This window comes from Sapajus apella, unplaced genomic scaffold (genome assembly GCF_009761245.1).
Source record: "Sapajus apella isolate SASKATOON/1434 unplaced genomic scaffold, GSC_monkey_1.0 scaffold37, whole genome shotgun sequence".
Taxonomy (NCBI): domain Eukaryota; kingdom Metazoa; phylum Chordata; class Mammalia; order Primates; family Cebidae; genus Sapajus; species Sapajus apella.
In genome coordinates this window covers 16,755,205-16,772,065 of record NW_022436977.1, presented here as the reverse complement: position 1 = coordinate 16,772,065, position 16,861 = coordinate 16,755,205, and the positions used below count along the sequence as shown (strand labels likewise).

The 16,861-nt window shown below is 37.9% G+C and overlaps 1 protein-coding gene across 4 annotated transcripts in view; it reads right to left on the bottom strand.

The window, feature by feature from the left end:
- Positions 1 to 16,861, bottom strand: part of FBN1 (fibrillin 1) — a 237,267-nt gene that overhangs the window by 64,540 nt on the left and 155,866 nt on the right. For 3 of the 4 annotated variants that reach the window (XR_004274880.1, XM_032297522.1, XM_032297524.1), the window contains exons 25-34: positions 15,348 to 15,575; positions 13,875 to 14,000; positions 13,430 to 13,558; positions 12,473 to 12,598; positions 12,237 to 12,362; positions 10,607 to 10,729; positions 9,357 to 9,482; positions 7,263 to 7,388; positions 543 to 665; positions 274 to 396 (exon numbers count right to left, since the gene is read on the bottom strand). Coding sequence is in view for 3 of the 4 variants with exons in the window: in XM_032297522.1 (XP_032153413.1) it covers positions 274 to 396; positions 543 to 665; positions 7,263 to 7,388; positions 9,357 to 9,482; positions 10,607 to 10,729; positions 12,237 to 12,362; positions 12,473 to 12,598; positions 13,430 to 13,558; positions 13,875 to 14,000; positions 15,348 to 15,575 (1,356 nt within the window). In the remaining variant the exon portion in view is untranslated. The remainder of the gene's footprint in view (positions 1 to 273; positions 397 to 542; positions 666 to 7,262; positions 7,389 to 9,356; positions 9,483 to 10,606; positions 10,730 to 12,236; positions 12,363 to 12,472; positions 12,599 to 13,429; positions 13,559 to 13,874; positions 14,001 to 15,347; positions 15,576 to 16,861) is intronic. The other variant, XM_032297523.1, reaches the window with a different exon arrangement.

Here is a 16,861-nt window from a genome sequence, read left to right as displayed (position 1 = left end):
ACCTAAACATAACTGTCTGTCTATCTGTCTGTCTATCTATCTATCTATCTATCTATCTGTCTATCTATCTATCTATCTATCTATCTAGAAGCATTTGAGGTCTCCCTAATTGACCTGGTTCCATTTTTTTATTTTCCACAGAGCTCTAGTGCCAAACGATGAATCTTTTCTATCAACTGACCCAGTCTTCAAAACAAATTGCTAGCCTGAGAAATATGGAAAGCCTTGCTTCTCTGGCTGGTGTTGACATAGTTGTTTCCAGCATGAACATACCTGTACAAGTGAAGCCATCGCCCGTGTATCCTTCCTTGCACAGACAGCGGTAAGATCCCATGGTATTCTTGCAGTCTGCATGCTGGCTGCACATGTGAGTTCCATTGGAACATTCATCCAGATCTTATGGAAAAAGGTTATATCATTATTACCAGAAAGTGTGGCAGTTAAAATCAATAGTTCACAAAATAACTTTATAGAACTTAATATTTTCATACATGTAATCTATGCAGTCCTTGATAAGCAATCTCTGTTACTTTCCTACTCACCAGAGCACTTAATGCCATCTCCAATCCACCCAGGACTGCAGCTACATTTGAAGCTTCCTGCTGTGTTGGTACATACAGCATGTCTGCCACAGTTGTGTGCTCCAATTTCACATTCATTGATGTCTGCAAAAATAAGCAGTGATTTAGAAAAAGGCTTAGCACAAATGTCTTTTGGTTTTTAAAATAACTTAGTAATATTCAAAAGTTGGCTTGCCTTCAAACTTCCCATGGTATAGTATAGATTGGTTTTGCAGCCATATGTAAACTCTACATACATCAAACAGCTTTAAATGTCAATTTATAAAGATATAACGATATGATTGTACTAGCTATTAACTCTAATTATTTTCCATATTTTAACATAAGTTTCCAGTTACTGCAAAGTGACTTTTTATAGCTGAAGACAACAAAAAATGAGTTGCTTAATTTTCCATGGTTTTAATATAATACTCATGGTCATTTATTTTCTATTGCTAGTATTTTTAATAAGTCAACTATGGAGTAATGATGTGTATTATTTTCCTATCTTGTATAAACAAAAAAAATACAAGTTTGTTGGCATATTAGAAATTTTTTGCACTATGTTTTATATACAAAATATTTTTTATTCTTAAACTTAAATCACTCTTAATTATGCTTTATTTCTATAAAAGCTTTAATTTAGGTATGGCTAATTTAAGCATTTGCAGAAAATGTTCCTTAAGGCAGTATATAAGCCATCCTTTCCCTAGCTTCTTAGAGACCTACCACATTGGAGAGCCCAGGCTTCTTGTATATTTCACATAAAACTCAAGTTGTCCAATGGAGATTTTGTCAGAATATAAGGAGTACCGGATTAGGGTCACATTACTAAAAGACTCCAAATTCTCCAAAATGTTCTATTCTCCAAAATTCCATTGTCAACTTTAGCCAAGATGGACTCTCTAATATAAACATGTTACAGAAAAGAATATAAAGTATTAAGTGAAAATTTCCTGAAATAAGTCCATTCTATAATGGGTTACCCTCATAATCAACTTTGTCATTAACTAAGAACAAGAATTCATAAATATAGTACTCTATATGGAAGCCAATATCTAACACCAATCTTAGGTCAAGAAGAAAAATTTTGACATACAAAACACTGCAAGAATTTCCAGTGAACACTTGAATAGTGGCATGAAAAAGAAACTGGGCAACTAACTCATGTTTTCCTTTTTGTTTACTTAAGAAGCCCAATTAAATGATTTGAAAGTGTTTGCAAACATGCCATTCGCCAAGTGTTCCATCTGAAGCTCTGAATGGTCCTGGGATCTTTGACTTCTTTATAACTTCTAGAGCAAACACAAAATGAAAAAACAGATTGCTCATACAAAAGAACTTTATGGTATCACTAATGATCATAAAAATGAAGCAGCCTTCCTGGAAGAATATCCTTTCAATCATGACACATTGTATGGGTGGATTTTAGTGTAACCTTAGCAGCCACACAGACCTAATCCAGTTATTACAGCAGGCCAAGGGAGGCACATAGCTTTAGACTGTGACTGGGAGCTTTAACCAGCTAAAGAAGAGCATGGCACATTCCAAGGAAATGAGAAGGAAGGCCAATTCAGGGATAACAGTGCTAAGTAGGCACAGGAATTCAAGAATGTACGTCTTCCCCTACCTGACCTAACAGAACTAGCACAGGTGCTCCCAAGCAGGGCTGTCCAAACTTTTCTGCCTCAGGTAATTGCTCCCCTCAGGAGTAATGAAACAAATCACCACTTTTCTGGAGTCCTGCATAAATTTCTCTCCCATATTTGTCATGATCATCTTATGTGGATACAAGGAGCTTCAACTGCTTAAGTATCAAGGCCTCCAGATGTTATAGAATCAAGGAATTTTCTAAGTGGAAAGAAATAGAAATTTCATTCTCCCAATCTTCAGTTTCTCAGAAGAGGACACAGAAGTTGGGCCTCACAGACAGTGAGGGCAGAGCCAGGACCTCCTGGAACTCAGTTTCCCCATCTGCTGAATGGCACTCCTTTCCTTGGCCCACGGCTGCCTAGCTGAGCTCATTTCTTTAGTCATATCAGGATTTTATTCTAAGTCTTGCTTTATGGAGTTCCCAAAATATTGATGAATATTAAGTGACTTATGGAAATATTCACTAATATCTTTACTCAGCATAATTTTCAGAGATGACCACAACTTATTAATCTAGTAATTCTGTAATCTTTTTTTTTTCAATTTTCTAATAACCAAAGCTACTCTTATTTTATAAGAGTATTATTTTCATATGGCTTTTACCTTCCATATTTAATCTTACAATTAAGAAAATTATCATTTCTTTTTAAAGGAGAGTTTCCTTTCAAAGTCATCAATAATATGCTAATAGAAATTTATAATTTAACAAAGTATTTTCAGTTTTATGGCAATGTTTTCAAGGTGAAAAGAAACCATATTTGCAAAAGGCTGTGTATCATGGACTTTGAGGTAACTCAGGAGCCAGTATTCAATTCTCCATTTTGTGAATATTTGTGTAAGTTGTTATCTCAATGCTTCACACTCTCAGTATCTAACAAGTAAATCAGAAAGACTTGGTGGTCATAAAGCAATTCCAAATACAAAGTTTTTGCATGTGATTGTGTGTGCATGCATGCGCCAACTACTATTCATTAACTGTTTCCATGGCAGACTTAATTCATCATAAAAGCAAACAGAAGGGGAAACTGAGCCATAAGGAAAACAAGCAAACAAAAATGCCACATTGAAACACTCCTCAATAATACAAAGGAAACACAGTACATGCTTGCCAAGAACATCTCTTTCTGTAAAAATGTTCTTTCCCGAACAAGTTCTCTGCAAACAGAAAATTCATTTTTAAGATTAAGAATCGCATAAGCCAAGAAAAGCAAAAAAATTCAAATTTAAGGCTGACGCCGCAACCTTCTTAAACCCCACCAAACCTTTGTCACAAAGACTCAGAGGTCCTCTGGCAGAGCTCTCTTGAAGGGCAAGCGTGTGGTGTGAACAGACCCTGCTCACAGGGTCTGGGTATGTCCCACGCAAGTCTGTCATCCAAGTACAGGCTTTTGCTCGGGGCTGCTGTGGCCTCCTGTTACAGTCACCCAGGGAGAGACTGGATCACCCACACAAACACCTGCCTTCCCCGCCATCTGTGCATCCGTCTCCTGGATCCTGACCTGGCAGAGCCGTGCACTGCAGAAACTCCTTGATTAGGCATTGAGGAAGAGGGTGTTACTGTGAATGAAGGGGCCAAACGTGAAGGCTACTTGGATTTCTTAATCTGGATCCAAATTTGAGCCAACACTATTAACTGAACACCCATGGAGTTTTCACAGACTGACAGCCAGTGGAGAAAATTGGCAGCGATAAGAAACTGGAAGGAAATGAACACAAATTCTCATTGACTGTTGGTGGTTGAAATACATGATTCTCTCCTATGGACCAAGACCCATCAGATACATTTCTCTTGTGAAAGGAACCAGCTAGTTTGCAATCTGGAATTACCCAGAAATCCTGCCGTTTTAACTGAAAACATCTCTGATTTAATTTCACTTAATGGTATGCTCGCTTTGTTAACTAAGTAAGCATGTGATGGGAGGTAGAGTCTTAAAATTAGCTTGTGAAAGCCAGACCACCCATCTAAGATGACACCTAGCAGGGCCTTAATTATGTAGAACAAGCAACACAAGCCTTACACTGGGTCATAGAAAAATTGTAATCCAGCCCACTTAAGCCAAGGATAGAAGAGCTGTGTTCTACGTTTCAAGCAAATGTGTTCTCTCTCCATTAAATGGAACATTCCCCTTGGCAAAACCCACAATCTGAACAAAGCTTAAGGAGTAAAAAGAAACCCTTAGCATCTGTGTGGGTTGGGAATGTAAGTCAGTGGGTGGATTCTGAACATTGCTAAAGTGATCGGGGAAAAAAACATGTTTATTTGTTAAAATGGAAACAATCAGTAATGACAGGGAGCTGAAATATTTAGACAAAACTGTAATGAAGCCCAGAGGACTTTTTCTTAGTTCTCATGAAACCATATTTCTCCTTAAGAAATAGCATACATATTTTCATAATTCTTTTCCTTAAACAATCATCTATCTAAACAAACAAATAAATAAGTAAGTAGACATATTCCTTTTGTCTGCTTGCTTATCCAGTTAGGCAAGATACCTGTCTCTACTTACATTAGCTGCCTGGAACATTATAAACAAAGCCATTACCAAGGTAACCTGAAGGTGTTCTAAGTTGTGAATGACACGAATATTAAAGCTAAAAGAGCCTCAGTGACAGGGGATTTAAAATTTCTGTATCCCAGATTTTTAAAAACACATTTTCAAGTATACCAAACTTTCCGTTTGGTTAAGCCATTTCCAATCAAATGTGATGCCCTTCCATAGGTCAGGGTTGTTATTTACTCAAGGGGAACATCTGAGCAACTGCAGAGCACCCTGGTGATTTGTTGAAGATCATGAACGAGTGGAATAACTAAGAACGCAATTCAGGGTACTACTCCTTCAGATGAGAGTATCACATGCCATGTTACTCTGGTATCAAAGGGTCATAACTCTCAAGTCTTCCTACAGTGCTAGCTGGATTTTATCAAATTGGAAAATCATTTTAGGCTCTAATTTTTAAAACTGGAGGAAGAGCTCGAATGTTTCCTTGACGTCAAATCAATGAAAAGTATTTGAAGAAAGGATCGAGTGCTCCTTTGACTTCAAATCTGCGTTCATGTGATTGACTAAAAGGCTTCTGTTCCAACGTAAAGCTGGTGTCACCTCATGCAACTGTAGTGCACAGCTCTTTGTCACCATAGTCTTAGTATCTGTGCAAATTCCACTACGATAAACAAGCCTTTCAATATTAAGGGTAAGATTTTCCTTCTTTAAGCTGATTTGAAAAATGAATCAGTGAACAACAGTATAAAATTTTTGCTGGACTGTTACATTCTCAAATAAAACAACCAAAAAAAATGGACAATAGATATACATTAGAAGCCATGGCTTTCATTAAAATGGTCTCTAGACATTGTGTCTATGTTTAATTTAATTTGACAATAGTTTTTATTTATTGACCAGCACTGCACCAACAGCGTTGTGAACATTATATCTCATTTACCTAAAACTGTATTAATATAACATGAAAATTTAAGCTTTCTTCACGGTAAGGCCTAAAATAATCAGCCACTGCCCATGCCCCAGGTAGCTAGAATTTGGAGCACTGAATTCTAGAGACCTCTTCCTTATAGGGAATGAAGGCTGTCCCATAAGATTAACTTCTTTCGTAAGCATCCCTGCCTCTGGGTTGAATTTCAATTTACTCATCTTAGACAAACAATGGTATTATCCTCTATTAGGTAAAACATAATATAGAACTATCTTACCTTTCTTTTCACTACTTCCAGACCATCATCTTTTACCAAGTCCTACATTTATCCTGGAAGCTAAAAATAAAGCTCGAACCATAGACATACAAAGCTAAGCACCATTTGTCCCCGAGAGGCCATATGGGGAGCTGAGAGTTTAAACACTGCCATTTATCAGAATGGACACCTAGCCAGGCTTCATGTAAGGAGTAACACAGTGAAAATGAAAACATTCCAGCTTCATGCTTCTTCTCATAATTTGGCTAGCATCTGTTATTTTTGAACCAACAATAATATTTTTGCCATTATCCTACATATCAATAAATTTGAAATAGCATTATTGGCCAGTTTGAAACAATAATAAATATATTTTGGTGCTTTCTTGAAATATGTTGATATAATTAAAAGGAAGATCTGCACATTTGCCACACTGCCAATCTGCAAATATTTTAATGTTTGTTTTAAATCATAAGAGCTTGCCAAACTGGGTTTTGGAATTACAGACTGTTATTTATAAAGAAATTATTTGGTTACCTAATTCAAGCTCGCCATGGTTTCCATTATGTTTTAAATTATGTGCCATAATCTGTTAAATTCATATAAGTAACTAGAGTAAAACTTTATTATAACATTCCATGGATTTAATGTCATTGCCTCATATTTGAATATACCAATGAAATACTCATAAACGAAACACAACGACATTATCACAGAGTAACTTCTTCATGTGGCATTTAATGGGATCATCTCCTACAAATATTGTGAAAACATTTTCTCATGTGCTATTGGTAATAGACAAGATTGCAAAAGGTTCCATTATCACTTCATAAGATCTGCTAAGTCCCAAGAATAAACACATATTTGGACTAACACAACTTGATACATCAAAAGTGCTCCTATTTAAGGCACTGGAAGACTAGTGGGAATTGACGAAAAATATGAATTGTAGAATGTGTTCCTTTGAAGAGCAATTCCAGTTATAAAACCTTAAATGAAGTGTTGGCAAAGGTAGTTACTGGAAAAGGCTTGCTTTAGTAAAGGGCTATGAATATTTGGTAATTAGCATGTTCACTAATTTGATATGAAAATGTGATTTTTAACCTCATATAAATGTGTTTTTTACAGCGTTAATTTATTCAATACATTTTTTTCCCACAAGTCAAGAAAAAACCTTCAACTTGGATCCAATATAAATGATGATAAATTTCAAAGAAGTGGAAGCTAAATTAATGAAAAACGTTATGCAAAATGCTTTATAATAGAGTTAAAATGTAGTAGTTTTAAAACATGTATCAATCTATAATCATGATACTAATCGCTTAACTACTTAATATTTTATTGTTCCACTTGAATAAACACACCTGTACAGCCAGTTTTTCCTTTCTTGCCAGAGTAGCCCATATCACAGTGGCAGATAAATGAGCCTTTTGTGTTTTCACAGGTTCCACTTAGGCAGATATTTGGATTCAGGTCACACTCATTGACATCTGTAAAACATAGGTATTATGAATACATGTAACTATTTGATATCATTGAATACTTTCCCCCTGAGATAAAATAACTATGACAAATTAGAAAAGGTAAAATGTTTTTACTCAGAAAAACAATGTTAAATTTTAGGGGCCAATTTACACTTGCTCTTCGTAGCAAGCTTATCATTCAGACTGGCTTCCATCTGGACAATAAGCAGCAGGCCAAGTAATCAAATAAACAGATGGACTCCAGGCTGAGTCTAGACTCATTTATATGACAGTCTAGAAAACTTTTTAACAGCATACTCTGTTGCAAGATGAAAATTTTAATTCAGTCTGAATGATGCTAACAATTTAGTTTCCATATTTTGAAAGAAAGGATAGATTAACTGGTTATCTTAATGTAAATAAAGACTTCTTTTCCAAATTAAAAATTATTTTTTATGACATTCATTTTAATTTCTAGGACTTCAAAAATTTTCAGTAAAGGCTTTCAGAAGATAAATGTGATAAGAATTTAAATATAATCGATACTAGACTATTGCTTCTGGCCAAGACAGAATAACAGAGATTAAAATTACATTCTCACATGAAACAACCAAAAAAATGGGCAGTAGATACGTCAAAAAAATGGTTTCTAGACACTGAACATTAAGCAACAAAAGACAGTGATCCCTGAAAGAAAGAAAACAAACTAGGTGAATTCTACAATTGCCCCAGATTGCCGAATAACCCCATGGCATAAGGAGGGGGTACCAGACGGAACCAGGCAGTGTCCTTGAGTTGAGGAGATGAATCGGGGCATCCTGGAAGGCTGAGGTAGTTAGGGGGTCACAGAGCAGAAAAAGGACAGGGGAGAGCTACGCAGAAGAAAACAATGCCAGAGATATGCCAAGAGTCGTCCTCAAGTATTCAGAGGAATAGTGACCAGCACAGTCATGTAAGGAAACAAACTACTCGAGGCTGGGAAAAGCACTGCCCAAGAAAATGAGAGGGAACAATCCTCAAAGTTCACAGGTGGTCTGGAATTGTGCCTGTTCCCTCCAGCCAGGCTGGAAAACCTCATAATTCACAGGGAATCTGGTAGAATATCCAGAAGGGTCTTACCTCTCTAACAGAGCAAAATTACCCCTAGACTAACTGCAGCTGAAAGGATTCAAAGCTTAAAAGCAAGACTTTGAAAGGGTTCTATGTGTTTCCAAGTAATTTAACTCTATTTCAGAACAAAGTTCAAAAATATTTCTAGGAATACAAAAATATCCAGCACTCGGTAAGAGAAAATTTACAATATCTGGCATCCAATCAAAAACTACCAGTCACTCAATGAAGCAGGAACATATTACCCAAAATGAAAAAGTCAACTTATTCAAATGACCCAGTACTAACACAGATGATACCGTTAGAGACAAAGACACTAAAAGTTATTGTAACTGTATTCCATGTGTTCAAACAGCTAGAGGAATGATTGAACTTATTATGCAGAGACACATAAGATTAAAAAAAAAAATACCCAGGTCAAACTTTTAGAGATGAAAAATACTCTGTATGTGAGGAAAGGCAGATTAGAAATCGTAGAAGAAAAGTTTATCAAATTTCAAGGCATAACAATAGAAACTATACACAACAAATGGATCAATTCTAAAGTTTACTGCATTCTTGTCAGAGGTAGATTTTGTTTGCCTTTAGCCAGGCATTTAAAAAGCCTACATTCTAGTCATAGCAGAAAGAGGGTTAAGTGGGCAAAAGTAATGGATAGACATAAAAGAAATGTCCATCTGGAGTTGATGGTCAGCTCACTCCACATAATATATGTGACAAGAGTACCATTTAATAGCCACAAGAAAGCTGTCTTTGTGTTCTGTGCCCCTAACCCATCCTTACTTGTCCTATGGAATCTTTATTTTAATGACTCAAACTAACTTTATGTAATTTAACAGTGCTTATGAACCAGACAAGATGAAAAATTCCATCTTCTTTGCTTACCTACACAAGTCTTCATGTCTTCAGATGCCATGAATCCATCATAACACAAGCACCTGTACTCTCCAGGGATATTTGTACACTGACCACCATCACAGATATTGGGATTATCTTCACACTCATCGATGTCTGCAAAGAATAAAAACCAACAACCACAGGTTGTTCATATTGGTTCCGTTATTCAGTGAGAAAATATTAACTGACCCAAGTCAAATAAACTTAGCCTACTAGCAAAGACTATTAACTCTCAAATCCAAATAAAGCTTTACGTAAATTAGCCCATCAGGTTATCCTTGGTAAAAAAGGAAAAAAATCATTTTCAAGATTTATAATACACTACTCAAAGGCAAAGTCCACACCTGCTTAAAAGTCTATCATTTAATTAAAATCTTTATCTCATTTATCATTCAAAAATTATTATAAATCTTATTTTCCTTATTGTCAAATCATAAATGCCTGAAGTCTATCACCTGTTTTAGCAATATTTTAAAGTAAGAATTACTTGAAATAACTATACCTACTTAGATGCTCTTAGTAATAATATTTATTTTCAACAATTTTTATAGCCAAATTTATGGTAGAGTTTTTTAAGGGACATTTTTTCTAGGTCACATAAAATAATTTTGGCTCCTAAATCCCAATTCTCTTCTTAAACCAAGCCCAAATCAAAGCCTGTGTTATTACCCACTTTGTTTCTCACCTCCACCTAGCTCTCATCTCTCACAGCACAGGGTGACCAAAAAAAAAAAAAGGAAGTATAAATCAGGCCACCGGTTCTCAAACTTCAGCATGCATCCAAATCATTTGGAGAGCCTGTGAAAACACAAATTACTGGGATCTACCCCAGTAGTTTCTGATTCTGTAGCTGGAATGGGCCTGAGATACATTTTTTAATAAGTTCTCAGGTTATGCTGTTGCTGATGGTTCAAGGAATACATCTGGATCAGCTCTGAATTAGGCCAAAACATCAAACTCTTCAAAAGTCTGCTCAATGAAGGAAAACGTATTTTATATTCCATTTATGATGTGCCAGGTACTGTGGTAAGCTCTGTAAATACTATTTTACACAGGCAATTTGAACTCCATTTTATAGATGAGGATTCTAATACTAAGTATGTTGATCAAGGATACAGTTAAAATATATGACAAACAAGGATTTAAACTCAATACTGCTCAACTCCAAAACCTGGGTCCTAAACCACTTTACTTAGGAACCTATTGAAAGAATGAACATGAGGCTAGAACCTACTCACCGGTGCACGATCTCTGGTCAGGCATTAGCGCAAATCCTGGCTGACAGCTACATTCATAGCTGCCTTCAGAGTTTGTGCAGAAGGTTTCACAACCACCGTTCATTATGCTGCATTCATCAATGTCTAAGAGAAATGAAAATAATATTACCTTCTGGTATGGTCTGGATGTCTGTCCCCTCCAATATTCATGTTGAAATTTAATTGCCATTGTAATACTATTTAAGAGGCAGGACCTTTAAAAGAGGTAATCAGCCTATGAGGGCTCTATCCTCACGGTGGGATTGGTGCTGTTATCAAAGAGCAAGTTCAGCCCCCTCTTGCTCTCTTTCAGCCTCATGCTTTCTGTGATGGGATAATGTAGGAAGAAGGACCATGCAAATTATTGGCACCTTGATATTGGATTTCCCATCTTCCAGAACTGTGAATTAATAATTTCTGCTCATTATAAATTACCCAGTTTCAGGTATTCTGTTATAGCATCACAAAAACGAGCAAACACACCTCCCTCTATGTTTATGAGTATGGCACACTTTTAAAGTTTCCTGGCATAGGTCAAATAAAGGGGAAAAAGCATTCGAGGGCAACTGAAGTCACTGTTCGACTCCTTCAACAAACTACCTACCTACTATGTGCTAGAGATGAGGATCTAATAGTGAATGGGACAGACACAACCCATGCCTTCAAAGTGATTACACTGAGGCCAAAAGACAAATGAACAATTAATTGCACCATGCATGATGTGCCATTTGCAACGCAGGACAAGTACTGGGTGCTAGGAGAACACATCTTAGCTATGATAATAGGCACGTGGATGAAATTCTCTTGGCCACAGGTTCACTCATGAACTTGAAATTCAGTTTGATTGGCTGAGGTTCCAATCCTTTTCAAGAACCTGAGTTGAAGTTCTGAGTTGTCCTGGGCCACATTTCAGAAAAATTTGGGTTGATTTATGGTTTTGGGTAGAAACCATGTGAGACTTGGCAGTTCCACATGGTATACACCCCAAACCAGGCAAAAACTGGCAGTTTCTACAAAGTTTCACTTTGACTTGGGGCACAATAAAGCCACAGGGCTGTCTGTGCCACTCTTCACAGCACGACTAAACCTACAGAGGGCTGACCACAAAGCGAAATTCTTGTCCCACAGAAACCCATTTTTAAGGAGTGCCAGGCATAGCCTCTACTGCAGTGTAAGATATGAACATTCCATGGTCTTCTTTCCAATAGTTATTCTTTGAAATCTTCTAGCTTATCTAAACCACATAAGGGCAGAGATTTCACCTCAGCATTTTCGCCTTTTCCACAGTGCTCCCTGTGTTTAGTTTATTTCAGGTGGCTAGCTACCATTTGTTAATGAGCATCGGTATGCATGTGCGTAAACAAGCACATACTACTGTTCCCTAACCAAACAGCATGGGTCAAATTATGCTTATTAGAGCTAAAACATCCCATGTCCTTCATTTAACTGGTTCTTTAAAGATAATGGAGATGAGATCCAAAGATCGTGAGCCACTATAAAAAGAATATTGCAGGGAAACAGGAAAGATAAGTACAAGCAGTGATGAAAACAAAACCTGGAGTACACTGAGTGTTTTAGGAAGAAATAAAACAAAATAAAAGATAGAACTTACCAACACAAAATAGCCTATCAGGAGTTGAATGGTAGCCAGGGTTGCAGGTACACTGATACTTCCCTATGAGATTCACACAGCGGCCATTGGGGCACAGGTGTGCACTCAGCTCACACTCATTGATGTCTGTTGGGAAAAGAAGAAGAATAAACACCCAGACATAAGCTTCTGACTCTGGCAGCGATGTCGGTCAACAACTAACCCCAAGTAACTGGTGTGAATGTCTTCCTCCTTACCGATACACGCAGAGATGTTGGGGGACAGCTGATGGCCAGGCGGACATTCACAGCGGTAACTTCCCTCTGTGTTGTGGCACACACCACCTCGGCATAGGAGAGGATCTCTCTGACACTCATCGATATCTGCAAAATGGAAATGACCATGTTACTGGTGGCGGCAGTGGTGGCCTCATCTCCTCTACCAGACCAGAGCACCTTCCCCACCCGTTGCTGGGTGTCCTGGCTAATAAGGGCTCACAGTCTTCCTTTTCTATCTCACTCAGAAATGCCTGGGAGGTGAGAGATCATACCCCTCGCCCATGCTAGGGACCACCTATGGTCAATAATTGATTGAACTGACATGGGAGTATAAAATCTTGACCCCAAACAAGGCAATACACATTCTTTGTCTCAAGGTGGGACAACTTCTGGTGGCATTCATATACCAGAGCACCCCGCAGAATTAGACTAAAGCCAAAAGACAGCCATACTCTTGATTTATTTTCTTCTCCTGCACTACCCTGCTTTCCTCACTTCCTGACAAGTGCCTCTGAGAGAATTTGCTCACAGAAAGAAATGTCACTTTTGCAACACTCTCCATTTCAAACTTTGTTTCTAGGAAAGCAGACCTAAGACAACCAGCTTATCAATCGCCTTTTCTAGAAGTGTTGGACAGAAATCCTGTATAGGGACCTCTACTACACCTTCTGTTTCAATTGTTCTCTCCCCCCACTGGGTATCCATTCCAGGTGTTAAACTCACTTCTCAAGGACCCACATCTGGTGTCCACTGTCACCCACAAACCTACAGCATGAATTCCCTCATTCTTTCTACCTCCATCTCCCTCTGCTGCAGACTGATTCCTAACTCACTGGTCTGCAGCCCAGTGCACTGGGGCAGCAGGACATAGGCTATGAGCCATCAAAGCTTCTTGGAATCCTCCTTTCTGTGTTGATCAAATGATCCCAAACTTACCCATGCAGTTCTTCATCATCATGAATCCACTTTCATAGCCTTCGTCACATTTGCATTCAAAGTCCCCAGGGGTGTTCACACACTGGCCTCTGCCACAGAGGTCAGGAGATATGCGGCATTCGTCAATGTCTGCACAAAAACAACAAGTGGCAGCAAGTGAGCCTCAGGACAGCCTTATTTTTGTGGCAACATGTTAAAGAGGTTTGGGGCCTGTTGGGGGTTGGGGGTGCTAGGGAAAGGATAGCAAGGGGTGGGTAGATGATGGGGGGATGGGTACAGCAAACCACCAGGGCATGTGTAATACCTATGTAATAAATCTGTACATTCTGTACACGTAGCCCAGAACTTAAAGTATAATAAATAAAAATTTAATTTAATTTAATTTAATTTAAAAAGAGGTCTAAAGGATATCCCCTCTCCTGGCCCTTGAGGCTCATTCACTGACCTGTGCAGTTCCTTTCTTCAGAATCAAGAGCAAAGCCACTGTCACACCTGCACTTAAAGCTGCCGATGGTGTTTCTGCACTTGCCGTGGGTGCAGAGGCTGGGTATCATCTTGCACTCATTGATATCTTCAAGAATAAGAAAATGTGGGGCAAAAAAGGTTTATGAGCAACCAGTCAGGAGGTCTCAGTGCCCACCATTTTAAATCCTGAAGGTTAGAAGTTCTTTATTTATGGTCTTGGCAATACACATTTCAAAGAATGTGTGATGATCCATGATATATGACTTTGTAAACATTTCTAACCTTTTAAATTTCTACATTTTTTAAAGCATTGTTAAAGAAGCAAAGAAATGTGTCTGCTCAGACTTCTAGGGCCCAGCACACGACCTGATACACAGTGAATACTTAACCACTACTTGCTGAATGAATAGATAACATATTCTAAACCGCCAGTATCTATATTTAAAGCACAAAGAAGGTTATTAGAATATATTATCCTACAGCTATCAACTGACTGTGTAGCAGAATGAGATATTACTTAATACTGTTTGGTGCTTTTTTGGATATACCAAAAATTTGAAAATTTCAAAGATATATTTTATAATTTAAATTATTGCAAATAATTTGTACAACTAAAAAATATTTTCTCAATGTTATATACCTTAAGATTTCTTTCTTTCTTTCTTTTTTGAGACAGGATTTGCTCTGTCATCCAGGCTAAAGTGAAATGGGGCATGATGTTGGCTCACTGCAACCTCTGCTTTCTAGGTTCAAGCAATTCTTGTGCTTCAGCTATTCAGGTGTGTGCCACCATGCCTAGCTATTTTTATTTTATTTATTTATTTATTTTTTTGTAGACACAGGATTTCACCATGTTGTCCAGGCTGGTCTCGAACTCCTGAACTGAAATAATCTGCCCACCTTGGCCTCCCAAAGTGCTGGGATAATAGGCGTGAGCCACTGTGTCCAGCCCAAGATCTCATTAATATAATTTAAAGAGCTTCTTGTATACTAGAAGACTCTGCATACATGTAAAATGTGACCTGAGTTTCCCACAAAAGGGGCCTTTCCAAAACAAGACAAAACACTCAAGAAATATGCAAGGTCATTTCTACATGTGAGACAGAACTGGGAGATTAAATCTTCAGAACATCAAGTCCTTCTTCAGCAATGAATTATCATAGCCTTTGGAAGCAAAATTATTCAAGTTCCTTTGAATTTACGTAATCGGCATTTAAGAGGGCCATCTAGAAACTCTCTCTCTATACAGAACAATTCTAACTCCCAGGACTTCCTGAACCAAACAGTTAAAAAAATTTTAAAAAGTCCATATTTTTCTAAATAAAGATAATTATATAATTCAGAAAGCAAAAAGTCTATGCTGGGATGATCAAATAAAACCCTGAGATCATGAAAATGCATCCTGTTGGTCTAAAAAGGAAAGTAACGGGCTATGGAAAACTTAACATTGTACCTTTGAAGAAAGGTTTTCCATTTGTAATTTCTTTTGTGGCAAATCCGGGTCCTCTGGGACACAGCTCCTCATACTCAGGAGTATTTCTCATGGGACACTCCTCGCATTCCTCAGTACCCCAGGCTGCCCCGACAGAGCAGCAGCAGGCGTCCATGCGGTGGCGGCCAGCAATAGGCAGGGTACACTCCTCGTCCTCATACCTCAGGTAGCAGGTTTCCAGGCGGATGTCTGTCAGAGGGAACAGAGGGAGGTGAAACACAGCCACACTGCTTTCACTGCCCCCAAATGCCAATACTCTGTTAGGCAAAGTACTGCACACACAATAATTTGCTGTATACTTACTGAATGGAATTAAAATATCCCAGGCTCCTGTGTTGGATATTCTTGCCTAATAAAGACTCTCTTCTCTTTGTCAGCCCAAGTTTGTACCTCTTATTTCTGAAAAGTTCCCTTTCAACGTTAGGTGTTTTCTGGTAATTCTACATAAGGAATGGTATTCTGAGAGATCCCACAATGCTCTTTTGGGGGATGTTTCCTTCTGTACAAAAATACCTATGACTGATGCATGCACGCCATGATGTCTTGGCATGTCCTCCACAGCTAAAAGCCAACTGTACTTTTTATTGTTGGAGTATCTTGAGATTCAAGAGAAAAATGCAAAGAAAAGCCATTCACTCTTCTTCTCAAATATTTCTTTCACCTCAACTTGTGCTTATGGGCACATTCTTCAGTATACATGTGTGATACTTCCAACCTCAAACCCAAATTCATGGGATTATGAAAAAGTAGAAAGCATAGCAGAGCAGAGGTCAGAAGACCTGGATTTTGGTCCTGTTCTGTAACTCAGTGGATTCTCTTCAATAAATCACTACTTCTAAACCTGAATTTCCACATCAGTTATAGGATGTTGTACTCATCTCACAGAAGGTTCTGTGAAGCGCAGATGAGATTATGCATCTGAAAACAATGAAGTGTAATGAATTACAACATGAGATGTGTCTTCCTTCTCTTTCTTCTTGACAACAGGGTCATTAACAATTTATCTAACTGCCCTGGCTTCCTCTAATGTTAGAAAGTTTTTGAAGTCTTCTGGGCAGCTTTGTATTCAGGCTGCCTTCACTAAGATGGATTTTTTTAAAATGAACCCTAAATTAAACACTGAAGCATCTTTCAATTAAAGAACCTAGAAAATTCTCATTAAATGCCGATTCCTCCTAAACAAATAAACTATGATACAGAATAGCATTAACTGACATCCTTAGTTACAAAACTACTTTTGGTTCTGAATTCCCGTTTCTACTCCATATTATTTATTTAAGCTATACACCATAAACTTCAATAAAGATTTGTTAATTCTAATTTGTAAGTGAGCAAAATCCTTCACTGTATACCACTCTTTCAACCACCTGTAGTAGTCTTCACTGAGCATGCACTTCAGAGTAATGTGGTTTCAGATGCACAGGACAGGTAAGCATCATTTCTACAGTCATGGCCTCGGAAACCAGTGACCCAAG